The 13,546-nt window shown below is 40.0% G+C and overlaps 1 protein-coding gene across 4 annotated transcripts in view; it reads left to right on the top strand.

Moving 5' to 3' along the window:
- Positions 1-13,546, top strand: part of cdk14 (cyclin dependent kinase 14) — a 156,286-nt gene that overhangs the window by 112,242 nt on the left and 30,498 nt on the right. For all 4 annotated transcript variants that reach the window (XM_032558884.1, XM_032558883.1, XM_032558886.1 and 1 more), the window contains one exon: positions 2,446-2,596. In XM_032558884.1, the coding sequence (XP_032414775.1) occupies positions 2,446-2,561 (116 nt within the window). In that variant the 3' untranslated portion in view covers positions 2,562-2,596. The remainder of the gene's footprint in view (positions 1-2,445; positions 2,597-13,546) is intronic.

Genomic DNA, 13,546 nt, shown 5'->3' with positions numbered 1-13,546 from the left:
ATTTGATGCCCAATGAATGATTTTTTTGCGGCTGCTGATCACAATACTGGAATGAATCAGGTCTGGCCTATAAGAACAACAAAATCATTTCTAATTTATTAACCATGCTTCTGCATTCATCTTATGATGAATGTTGGACACGATGCCAAGTCATGATGTTAGCATCTTGGTGGAGAAGTGAAAAAGAATCAGTTGTTTTTCTCTGAACAGCCCAGCAGCCAATAGAAACATTCAAAGCTGTCTGACTGCTTCAGACAGATGAATCGACTTATTGTTTAAACAAGGCCAATATAAAGTCAAGTAAATGTCTCATGCTCTCCATAAAGAAATGATCTTCTCATTCCTCTGCCCCGCTATGTGTTATCATATAACCCAGAGTGATTATCAGAAACAATGCCTGCTTTATTGAAACCATAAACGTCTTTGAGCTCCTGTGACTCCGGGGATTGGACTGTGACATTTTCATTTTGATCTGAGTGTGACAGAGTGGGTGCCTGAGAGTGGAGGGGCAGAATGCTAAGCCTGGGATAACAATAGGAAGAGCCGTTTCCTACTGGATGAGGATCAGCTGATGTGGACCGAGAGCAGAACTCCAGGCCCTCTGCCCTAAGTTTTTGAAGAACATCAGCTCTTTTCACAGTGAATGATGAGAATCGATTTCTCCCAAATGGAAATTCCAAAACTGAAGTCAGGAAGCAGTGATTCAGCAAAATAGACAGGCGTCTTTGATGTATCAGTGATGCTGTTGTCTGTTTGAAGCACTCTCTACTCTGGAGACAGTAGGAGACAGTCCTGGACACTCTTGGACACCCTGAAGCCTTCCTCTCAACAGCTGAACTTCTCAAACTTAGAGTCCTTTATCATCCAGAAAATTCTTCTTTCAGCTGAATTCAAATTCAGCTCTGAATTTCTATCAGATGGACGTAATCATTAAATGGAGGTAGATGAGGAACATTGTTTGGAGTAGAGTTGGTGTTGCTCCAGTCTGTTGTGGTTAAAAAGAGAGTTAAATGAAACAGAAAAGCTCTCTAGCTACAACACTGTCATCAACTACATCCATGAGATATGAATCATGATCAGAACAATGAATCTTCCTCACTAGTAGCTGAAATAAGATGGCTGGACTCTGCCTGAGAGAGGCAGAGGAGCTAAGCTTCCCAGCAAGTCTTGATAAAGACCTGCTTCTCCTCCACATCAAACGGAATCAAATGGGGAGTTCAAGCATCTCCTGGCCTCTCTGTGGAGGATTTGTGAGCATCTACACTGTACCTGTGGGAGGAGAGCCTGGGGCCGTCTATGGTCTCACTGGAGGGAATAGATATTCCTTTTGCCCTGCCAAGGCCCTGGGATCCCTCACATTTAGTCAGAGTGTGTTGCTAGGCAGAGTGATGTCTGGGTTTCCTACCTTGACCTCTTACTACTGAGATCCCAACTTAGATAAGCAGAAGGCATTGGACAGAGGACAGATGGCCTATGAGCGCCATGTTTCTGTGAGGATAATACATGGAATAATGAAATGACACCAAAGAGTGCCTGGAAGTTTTTTATGGCTCTAGTATTTTCAGCTGTAAAAGTCCTAGAGTCGAGAATCGAACTCTGGACAGCTCCATCGAAGACGAATATTCTTTGTATATGAGGCGGCTGCTCAGCCTGGGAGCTCAGCCACACAAAACCCCTGGGAGGTTTAATGAGTAAATGCATCTGTGTTCTGCAAAATCGACTTTTTTGAGCTTCACAACATCATCATTATGTTATTCCCTCATCATAAACATACATGGAGTGTTGACTTGATTCTTTCTTGCATGTTTGAGAAATCCTTTAATCTCTATGGCAACCATTCAGCTGTGCGAAACGCCTGGATGGACCTAGCACCGTCTACGAGGCACAGCTTCTCCTCAGAGCGGCAGCTTCAGCCTCACTCAGCTCCTTCAGACTAGACAACAGTAATTAGCAAGCACCTGATGGAACTGTGCATCTGCTGAGCTCATTCTAGGAGTTTCTTCTCAGTGAAACACTGGTAAAAATGTTGCTAAAGGGTTAATAGAGGATTGATGTGGTGATGACTTCCTGAAGCAGGCGTTTTAGAAAAAGTATTATTTTTTAAAGAGACAGTCCCAGTTTCAAGGTGCTCAATTACAAAGTCAAGTTTCTTTTAAGTCATACTAGGTTTGAGACCCCAGCCGGGGATCTTTCTTCTTGGAGTTTGCATGTTCTCTCTGGGTACTCCAGCTTCTCTCTTCAGTCTAAACACAACTGTTAGGTTAAGTGGTTACAGGCTCTTCCCTGCCTCTCACCTCCATGATTGCTGGTGAAATGCAGCAGCCTCCCACAAACACAAGCATGTGTAAACAATGGATGGATGTTTTTTTCAAATGCTTGCTTGAAAAATGCTTTTCGCTTCCAGCCGGCTCGTGTCTAATCTTCATGCATTTGTTCCCCCTGCAGTGTCTTCTATCTTCACTGTACCAAATGTCAAGCTGCAGACAGAAAGCGGGGACAGCATACAGGTGTGCGCACGGAAGAACAGCCACGGGAAGGCGTCGTCTGGCAGCAAGCACTGACCTGCGGCAGCATCCTGCACATGACTGCCTGACGGGTATGTGCTCATTAGCATGGACGCACGCACACACACACTTGCAGAGGTCTACTGCAGCAAAACACACAAACGTTATCTTCAACATACAGAGATAAACCTGTATTTTGTACAATACCTTACAAAAACTCAAAAAAAGTGTTTGTGCAGATTGAAATACTGCTCATTCAGAGGGCCCACACAGCTGTGTTTAGATTTTATTATTTATTTTGAAGGTAGGTTTCTTGGTAAATGACACAGCAGAACTGTAACAGTGAATAACATCAAATCTTTAGTCCAGATGCATCGATCCGATATTAATATCTGCATCGTCCGGATATTGAAAAAAAATTCTAGATCAGATATCGTGACAATATGCCGTCTAATATATTATTAGATATATTCCGTCTAATTCTATGCTTTGTGCGCTGAGTAAGATCATGCTTTATGATTTAATTTGCATTATATTTAGAATTCCTAATTGGACTTTCTGAACCATTTGAAAGAAGGTTTATTGGAGTTTTTTACATGTCTGACCAAAGTAGTCAAGATGTTGTTTTCATTAGAATCACTTTATTTATTATTTGGCTGTTCTACTCCAATGAGGGAGAACCCTAACCCCACTCCTAGTCAGGTTGTTAGTCATGTGACTCATGTGATGTGAAAAAAAGTGTTTCCAAATGTGCTGATTTTGTTACAGCCATACAACAATTTCATCCTAATGCCAAAAGTTTTTTATTGAACAACATGAGTTTTTTGAAATCGCCATGTTTCTATTAAGCAGATTTCTTTTCGTCTTACCAATTATGCACAATTATGTAGTCTGTGGAAACGCAGCTACTGTCATTTTGTCGGTTGTTTGTTACTTGTATTAACTTTGCTCTTCATGGCTTTTTATTTATAGTGTTGATTGATTATGTGTAATTGATTCAAAAAGTCAACTTGACATTTCAAAAAGAAATAAAGTGTAACCTCCGTTAAATCTGACGTGTTTTAAAGCAGACAGTGATGCTGGTGGGGCTCAGTCACTCCTCTGCTCCCCTCTGGGCCCCAGCTGGGTCATCAGATCTGTGCTCTCTGCACTGAATCTGTAAGGGAAGGCAGTAAGGGATGGAGGTTTGGGTCTGATGGGAGAGCAGGGAGCTCCATTCTTTTCAGATGGATCTTTCATTCACAGCTTGGATAAAGAGCTGCTATTTGCATGTAATACGGGGCGTGGAGGCCAGGCATGCGGGGGATAATGGTCGGTCTAATAGCAGCACTGGGCGGAGGAGAAGATTATCTATATAATCACTGACAGGTGCAAAGCCACGTCAACTCTTCACTGCAGCTTCTGCAAAATATACCTCTATTCCACTGAACATGCTTAAGTGTGTGATCCCTGATGTGGAGGGTAATGGAGTTTCTGTGTGTTTGTGTGAAAGGTGGAAGTCACCCCACTGAGGAAGCCGTGTCCTCTCAGCTGCTGCATTTCCATTGAAATCAGCCTCTTTGTCCCGGCCTCATGCTAACGGGCCGGCAGGCCACAAGAGCCGCCGCCTAATCCCTCCGCTCTCGTTTTCATCAACACACTGACAGATTACCCATACTCACAGCTGTACCAGACCAAAGCTCATACAGAAATGGTACTCTTCTTCAGATTGTTGAGTTCTTATAATATGCTAAATTAACAATTTTACCTTAAACATTGACTTAGAAATTGTTGAGCAATTGGGTTTAGATAATAAGTTAATATTAACTACATTAAAGACTAAATGTTTAGCAATTGGTTGAAAGAAGTCTCTTAAATATGATCCCAAGTTAAATTTGTCAATAAATAACACACGTATCGAACAAGTAGCAGAAGCTAAGTTACCTGGGGTCTATTTGGATAACTAACTGTCTTGGTCAGGTGTAGTAATGTACACTCAGATGTGGCTAAACTTGTAAAAACTTACATATTTTTCTGAGCTCAAATATTTTTAGATTATTTGGAAAAGAAAGTCTCATATAAACTTTAGTTGATGCAGAATAAAGCTGTCCGTTTAGCATTAATTGTTCGTGCAGGACATTAGTAAATACCATCCATTCAAATCTTGACTGCACAGTGTTAGGTTGTTAGCTTTACAATTGTTCTCAACATGGAGCATTTTTAAATTCCAAAGTCTATGTTTATTTTTTTGTTCAAGAACAAAAAAATAAACACATGGCTGTGTCACCAGACATGCAGTTGAAAGACATTTTCAAAATCCTCAGGAAAAAACAAATTTTCCCAAAGGCACCTTTACTTACTAAAGGTGCATTTAGTAGAGAAACAAAACTCTCCGCCATTAATTTTAATTAAAGCTGAACAGAAGTCAGTTTTTAAAAAGAAGTTGAAAGTTTTTACGACTAACATTCTTAGAGCTAAAATGGTTAATTATTGTATATTTTATGAATTTATTAACATTTTGTATGAACTAGAATTAATTTGTATTGCTATGCATATTAAATCTGTCATCTGTCATAAATTTGAATGATTTTTAATGTGTTTTTGATGGACAGCAGAAAGCACACATTACAAACCCAAAGAACTGTAATGGTAACTCTTCATCCCACTGAATGTGCTGAACTGGTTTGGTTTAGAGTGAATTATATCCAACTGCTGTGTGTTTCCAATTGTGCTTTGAAAGCTGTGTCTTTCTGAGCTTCTGCAACCATACATGGATGAAATATTAGGAGTATGTGTTGTATAAAAGGCAGCCGTCTGTTCATGGAATTTGTCAGATAAAATCCCAAGTACTAACAGCGAGAAGACAGAGAAAATGGAGGCAGAGGTTTGTGGGAGCAGTGCAGAATTTTTGTGTTTTCTATCGTTGTTGCGGCAGTGTTGTATTATTTATACGAGGTGATGGAGGCAAGCCGCTTCAGACAGAGCAAAGACAGCGAAAATCCCTCCACCCCTTTCTTTTGTGGGTCTTTTCCCAGTGGGCAGGCTTTGTGCTGGCTGGATGGCTGCCTTTGAGGAAACCCGGGCTTCTATTGAGCTGAGAGCGAGGGCCGGACCTGGCTGGTCCTCACTGAGACACGGCACTACTACAGCAGCACAATGTCTGTCACCACTGTGGCCAGAGAGGAGGAGAAAAGGGTGAAGGTGGTATGAAAGAGAATGGGGGGAGGAAGGCTAGTGGGAGTGTTTGATTTTGGCAGGGAGGGAAGAAAGAAAGAAGGTTTTTGTGGTTTAGAAAAAGACGAGCAGAAAGAGATAGGAGTGGACAGAAAAGGGAGGCAGGGCGGAGAGGAGAAGGGAGGAAACGAAGAAAAGACAGGTCTCTTTACAGTGATTATTTCCATTCTTTTATGTTTATTCATGATTCTACATTATTCACAAGATTAGCTGATGCAACGTGGCTTTCAGGGTACGCAACAGCTCCCGCCATCAGTCCACTCCATGACCACATTGCCAGGGACAGCCGCCCTGTCACTGAGCCCCAGCACACTTCACCACAGAGGGCCTGGATGCAGCATTCACAGGCAGAACGCATGACAAAGCATGAAACCCGTTTAGACAGCCAGAGGTCTGCCAGCCCAAACAGCAGGCTAGGAGCTTTTATTTTGAAAGCAAATAACATGTGCCAATAAACCTCATTAGAATTGTTAGAAAAGATGAATATTTGTGTCCAGTGATGGCTGCATTTCCATTACAAATGTGTCCAAAACTTTGTTGATGTTCTGCTAATGTCGAAAAAACACAATTTTGCAATTGCTGTGATTCTATTGAATAAGAAATACATGAAACAGTGAATAGGTTTGTTTACGCAAGAAGTCATTAAAAGGGGAATATTATTTCCAGGCACACAGTGCCATTCTATAGCACAGTCAAGTAACTGTTAACATAGGTTGTTATAAAAATACTATATATGTATCAAATACAAATTCAAATTACAAATTTGACTTTTTAATTAAACATTGAAATTGGTCTTGTCTCTTTAAAAACTCCTGCTCTTTCTGAAACTCTGCCTTCAGGAAGTTATCACAACATGGCTGCTCTATTTTTACCACTGTTACACTGAGAACAGTGTAACAGTTCTCAGTTCTCTGAACTCCTGTTCAGGAACTGAACAGGAGTTCCTATCATAGCTCCTATGATGAGCTCATCATAGGAGCTATGATAGGAACTCCTGTTCAGTTCCTGTTCCTTGAACTGAACAGGAGATGTTCAGTTCCACCTGGTGGTTGCTAATTGCTGCTGGCTAGTTTGAAGGAGCTGAGTGGGGGACTGACAGGGGAGGGCTGCTCTGTGAGGCTGAAACTCCAAAGCTTAGAAACTGCAACTCTGAGGAGGAGCCCAAATAGATGAGTCATAGTTTCTGGACAAACACAACAAAACTGCAATTAACATGAATGTGTCTTTACTTCCTGTCACCCTCCTCATATTTTGCAGCAGTTGTAACATCTTGTTAATGATCATGTGACTCGTGTGATGCAGAAAAAGTGCACTTTTGCAAAACACATTAATATCGATACAGCTGAAAAACAATCTCCTCCTAGCACAAAAACGTTTGAACAAAAAACATGTTTTTCTTGAAATTGTTGTGTTGCCATCAAACAAGTTTATTTTCTTAATTCCAATTTCCACAATTTTAAGGTCAGTGGAAACGCAACTACTGACAGTGAGCAAGGACAGGGTGTGATGTTAATGCCTTAACAGTCACACTCATGTGACTGAACCCCTCTGTCCTAATGACAGTTTTAATTAAACTGACTTTAGCATCTTATGTCAACATTTTTTCTACATACTGTATTTAACAATTCTATTGTGATGTTTAAAATAAGTTTATGTGAAGCAGAACATTGAATGCAGTCTTCAAGGATGCATTCAAAGCATAATTCATGTGTGACTGATATTTCAGTTCACAAGGGTCCATAGACTTGTAGAAATTCCAGACATTTCCTGACTTAGCTCTGGTGAGTTCTCACTCCTTTAAATTTATTTTAAAATGAAATGGCTGTTGGCTGGTACCTGGAAAATGGAAGAAAGAGGAAGTGAAGCAGGAAAAGGACACATGGAATGAAGCAAGGAGAACATTCATGCATCGATACTGAGAGCACGTTCAAGACTTGTTTAGGACACCTGACTTTCCTTATCAAACAAAATTGCACATTTCCACACCTGCATTGCATCTTGGGTTTACATTGGCTTGAAGACAATGTCCTGTGTGTGTGTGTGTGTGTGTTGTTCTGGTCACCTGGCCACGCTTCAAACAGAGCAGCAGCCTTTGTACAGAGAGTCGGTGCAGTCAGCCATCACAGGTTGCTGTCGGGACACTTCGGCCCTGAAGCATCACTGTGTCGCTTTGAAGATAGCAGCTACAGGCGAAACGAGACCGTACTGTCCAGAATGTAGAGGAGACAGCTATTTCTCTCTCCACGTACTCTCACACACACACACACCCAAACACACCAACACACACACACACACCCCCACCCCCACCCACACACACACACACACACAACAGCCCAAGGAATCCTCTCTGTGACGGTAGTGTTTTGGCAGGAAGGAAGATAAAAAGCAGGAAAGCTTCATTGCTTTGGAACCATTTCTCTTGATACTAAAAGCACTATTTGTCCCCTGGTGTTTCTACACTGATGTCTGCCTACTAAAGCTGTCACTGCCCCGCACTTCCAAAGTCAACAAGACAGAAGCAGAATATACTTCAACTCTGTAGTTAGAAGAAACAGATTTGTGCAGTCCACCAAACGGTCTGTCAGGAAGTTTTTCTAGGTAGAGGACAAAGTGATTTAAAATATTTCCCTGCTGTGAGCCTAAGGGAGGGAAGTGGGAAGCAAGAGGGGGTGTGGGTTAGGTGAGGTGGGGGAGATAACCGGAGGCATTGCCTTGAGAAACTGAGAGCCTTCTGTAAAATCAGCTGGTTTTACTTTCCTACTGCCGCTTAGAAACACACTTTCATTGCCTGTCAGTAACCCAGGCGTCCATTTCATCCTGCCTTCAACGGGAAACATTGCAAAGGCTTCGGATGTCAGCTACAACCCTACGCTGTGTGTATTCAAGCACACCATGATTCTAGCCTGCAACCCAAACTGATGCAGACAGAGAAACTGGAATGTTAAAGCTGTTGGACATTATTGGTTTGAGTGAGGCTTTGCAGTCCAAGGATCTACAGCCTGGCTTTAGTTTCGGTGGTAATCTGGTATGAACAGTTTTCCAGCTCTTCTTCTCAGGAAGAAAATCTTTCTTCCTGTGAGGAAGAGTAGGTTGAATGGACTGAACTTACACAGCCCATTTAAAGACTTTAACACCTTGACTTTTGTTCACCCATCCCCACCTACCAATATGTACAATGATACATCACTATTAGAGCTGATCTATAAATCAATAACAGCATATATTACTATAGACATGTGATCAATATCAATAGAAAATAGGTTCAATACAATGTTTAATAATTTTGCTGAACATTCTGGAGGATGTTGGCAGAGGAAATGCTTTAGCCGCTGAACCTGTCATGACTAAGCAATTAACTCACACGCTCCAGTTACCTAGCAACAACCTGTTGAGACACTTGCACAGCAGCAATTTCAGGATTTGCCACTGTGCCTCATAACTGTATGAATGACAGAAAATGAGTAAAACATCTAGAGAGGAAACTGGAGAAAACAAGAAAAGTTACCAGTTTGGCATTATTTCAGATATCTAACACAAAAACAAATCAATAATTATCTATAGCAACTGATATGAAATCCTTACATTGTGATATGTTTTCCATATGCCCACTTAGTAACATCAATAACTAGATTATTGGGTCCTGCAGACAGTGGCGAGAACTTATAGAATTTGCTGTTTGAAGTAATAGAAAACACTTTGTGGGACACGGCTACATCCTGGGGTGATGGAATAACTGAGCCTCTTTAGTGTGTCTGAAGTACCGTGATGGAGTCATGACTGAGTGTCTGACCTGAAACTTGTGACTTTCAAATCAAGCTGCAGTGAAAACGAACCTCTCCTCTGCATGACGGAAACTGTCAGGACTCTCTCAACATCAGCTCTGACTCGCCGTTGCATCATCACAGAAAAATAGAGTCTATTTCAGACTCGGATTCTGCTTCATGCACATTAGCTCTGGGTGGATTTTCCATAAGTTTGTTTTTTGATTTGCAAAGCTCTTAGCAGGGCAGCAGATCAGGTAAGTGTTGCTGTTGTTTTGCTGCAGGCAAAATACTGCTACTAGTTATGATTACACAAATCATTCTTATTACAGTAATTATGTCTGTTCAAGCCCCAAGCACATAAGATTAGCAGGGAAGCACTTAGGATAAATAAATCAAATCATTTCTGTGCGTTGCCTCTCTGCTGACGGCTTTGATTGACAGGTCAGAGAAGCTCATGTGATGAATACACTCCATCACAGTCAGAGGGGAGGCAGAGCACTAACAGTCTCTCTCCCAGTAGCTCCTCTGATACTGACGCAAGAGCAAGAGAGAAATATTTGACATCCAGCTACATCCTGACATAAACCATACACACCAGCACATGTATTTGATATCTCTGCATGTAGAAAGTGATGCTTTTAGATGATGTGCTGTATATCTATCCATAGGCATATACTGTAGTTTTAGGCACCCAGTTGAAACCAGAAGTTTACATACACAGAATAAAAAGATACATAAACCTTTTTTTCCCCGCCATCTGGAGTTAAATCAGTTCAAACATTTTTTTTTTATTAGTATTCTTTTAGTCAGTTGGAATCAGTAACTGACTTAAAACAAACAAACACCTGACTGACCAGGTGTTTGTTTGTTTTAAGTGTTTACTTGTTTGACATGATGAGATATGATACAATAATGAGAGAAAGAAAATGTCTGGTATTTATTCATTAATGTATATTCAAAATCAGAAGTTTACAGGCAGATTGATTATTGCATGCAATGAGGAAAAGCCCAGATGTAACGAAAACACTGTATGTAGATTGTCATGGCACATTCAAAACTACAGCATTTCAGCACGTTTTCACAGCTGGCAGTGGCTAGTATCTCAATTTCTGCCCAAAGCAACCAGAACTCACAGAGTTCTGATTAATATGGGTTTCCAACCCTCAAAGACAAGAACATATTGCTTCTGGAATCTTAAAGAAGCTCTTCCTCTACTTGAACAGGCATTTGAACCTTAGCAGGAGGCTTTAGGGGGTGGGCAATCCCAGTCCTTGACGGCCAGTGTTCTGCAACTTTTAGATGTGTCCCTGATCCAACACACTTCAATCAAATAGCTGAATCACCTCCTAAGTGCAGTCAGATTCTCCAGAGTCCTACCAATGACCTCATTATTTGACTCAGGTGTGAAGTTTTCCAATGACAAGACTTTTCCTCAGCCTGACATTCAACCTCAGCCACACAGCCAGTAGCATCAAGGCTAAGAACAAGAATCTCTGTCTACTTTGAAAACAATCTGTGGTTCACTCTTAAAAAGAGAGGCTACATTCCCAGGTATTGTATTCAACCTGTATGCAACACAGCACAGCCATGACAATCAAGTCAGCCAGGGAGAAAAACCTCTAAAATGGTCAGTTAATGATCTGACAAAGTTGGAGTGTGAACTTAGGTTTTCTAGAAATGTAGAAGTCCCATCTCTTTGTTCCTCAATCTCTTCCATCTTGCCATCCTTTTTGTTTCTTTCTTCTACCATATGGCTTCTCCTAATGAGCGCTGCTCACGTCCCGCCTTCCTTTTTTGCTTCTCCAAGGAGAAAAGAAAAGACGTTCCTTCCTATGTGATGCGTCCAACAGCTCCTCTAACAGCAGCAGCCCAGCAGTGTCAAATGAAGCATGCTAATAAGACTGACTTGAATTACAGTATGTAGAATCAATCTTACTGTCCAAATCAAGGAAAGTTTATTCAATGATTCAGGCTAAAAGTTCAAAACAGTGAAAGAAAATATCTTTCAAGGCTGCAGCTCTGATTTTGGAAATTATTCACTTTAAAGTAGATTTAGACTTTCTTCTTCTGAATTTAAAACTTGATTATCTGTTCAGACATCTAAAAACAATATTACAAATTAGTCCATTCCCCCTGAAGGTTACCATGCAAATCAGATACATGCAGTCTGGAAGAAAGATGTATCCTAATTAACACAAACACCTTTTCATTCCAATGATCCAATGATTCTTGTGTTACTATTTTGTGTCCTGACATATTTGGTCTTTTCACATGAACTTCATGAATGTGACTCTTGCCTCTGTTGTTCAACATCTCATAGTCGTGTGTATCTTCCCATCCAAGTCAGGAAGTGGTGGTTGGACAGCAGAGCTTTTGTCCAGTGAACATTTAGCTGCTGAAGTAGTCTGAATAAACTGAGGGGCTTTTGTGTGGGCTGGAGGTGTTGGTGTGTTTTTTCAGGCAGCGCTCAGGCTTCAAGGACAAGAAGAGCAAAGACATGCACTGTTTTTATTTTTTTTTCTCTTTGACTATGAATGAGAATATTTTAATTAAATTCAATTCACTTATAATATGCCAGTTCACAACTAATTGCACAGATACAAAGTCAATTTGATCCTAGTTATTTTCAGTCAAGTTCAGTTTTTTTATTCAAATTGGTCAAAGCTTCTGTCAGCATAACTACAGAGGGTAACAGTTTATTTGAGAGGGTGTGAATAAGACTGACATGACACCGTCATAAACATGACATAATACCTGACATGAACATGAGTAAGTCTTCATGAATTTTTATGACTGTTGTCATAAAGTGTCATTCGGTAAATCATGACACTTTTAATACAAAGCTGACATTATTCAAAATGTTTTTGTTATGACAACTTGACATTAACCAAGAATCATCATATGTCATAAATATGTTATAACATGAGTCATAATAATGTTAAGTGTTATCACACCGTCAAAAGTTTTAACAAAACAGTAATTAATATTTCCCCCTACCTGAAATAAAGCGGAACAAGTAGGACCAACAATAAAGATTTCATTAAGCTTTATTACACTGTCAAATGATTTAATAACAGTCATTAATAATTCTTCTTACATCAAGTTGAACAAGTAGCACCAGTTACAAAGGTGTCAATAAGTGTTATTACAGTGTCATTAATATTATCTCTTACCTCACATAAAGTGAAACAAGTAGCAATAGTTATAAAGATGTCATTAATTGTCATTACAGTGTCAAATACTATACTAGCATAGTCATTAATGTTAAGTCTTACCTCAAGTGAAGTGGAAAACACTGGACTACTTATAACTACCATCATAGCTGTAGAACAAACCCTTTGTACATTGGAATAAAGCAAAGGATTACTTGTTCTTCAAACAGAGGATTTAACTTCTGGTCAGTATAATGTAACTCTGAAATACTGATTGAAAAACTAAAACAGAATTACTTATTCATTAACTTAAGAAAATAGGTTCTTTCAACAGTCCTAACATTTAATTGATTTGATTGTGATTTGATTGTTAATAAGACACATACTCATATGTATAATATTACCAGATAAAGCTACATCATTTTTAATGTTTAATCAGTAATACTTTTATAACAAATTCACGAATTCTTGGTTAATGTCAAGTTGTCATAACAAAGACATTTTGAATAATATCAACTTTGTATTAAAAGTGTCATTATTTACCGAATGACTCTTTATGACAACAGTCATAAATATTCATGAAGACTCACTCATGTTCATGACAGGTGTTATGTCATGTTTATGATAGTGTCATGTCAGTCTTATTCACACCCCGTCAAATAAAGTGTTATCGAAAGAGATACCACAGGATAACATTAGCCCCTCTATGTAACTACAAGCTTAACCAAATAGGAACATTTTAAGACTAGCCTAATGAGTAAGCAGGGTGTCTGCCTAAAACTGGGAGCTGATTCTACCTCAAAGGATCTGCCTCACGTTCCACTGTTAGAATCTTTAGGAACCAACAGTAAACCTGGAGTCTGAGAGCAAAGCTCTCTGTGAGGCACATATGGACCAATCAGAGCTCTGATGT

The sequence above is a fragment of the Xiphophorus hellerii genome, chromosome 3 (assembly GCF_003331165.1).
Source record: "Xiphophorus hellerii strain 12219 chromosome 3, Xiphophorus_hellerii-4.1, whole genome shotgun sequence".
Lineage (NCBI taxonomy): Eukaryota > Metazoa > Chordata > Actinopteri > Cyprinodontiformes > Poeciliidae > Xiphophorus > Xiphophorus hellerii.
Note: the sequence above shows the minus strand (reverse complement) of the source record. Positions and strands in the feature narration are given on the sequence as shown.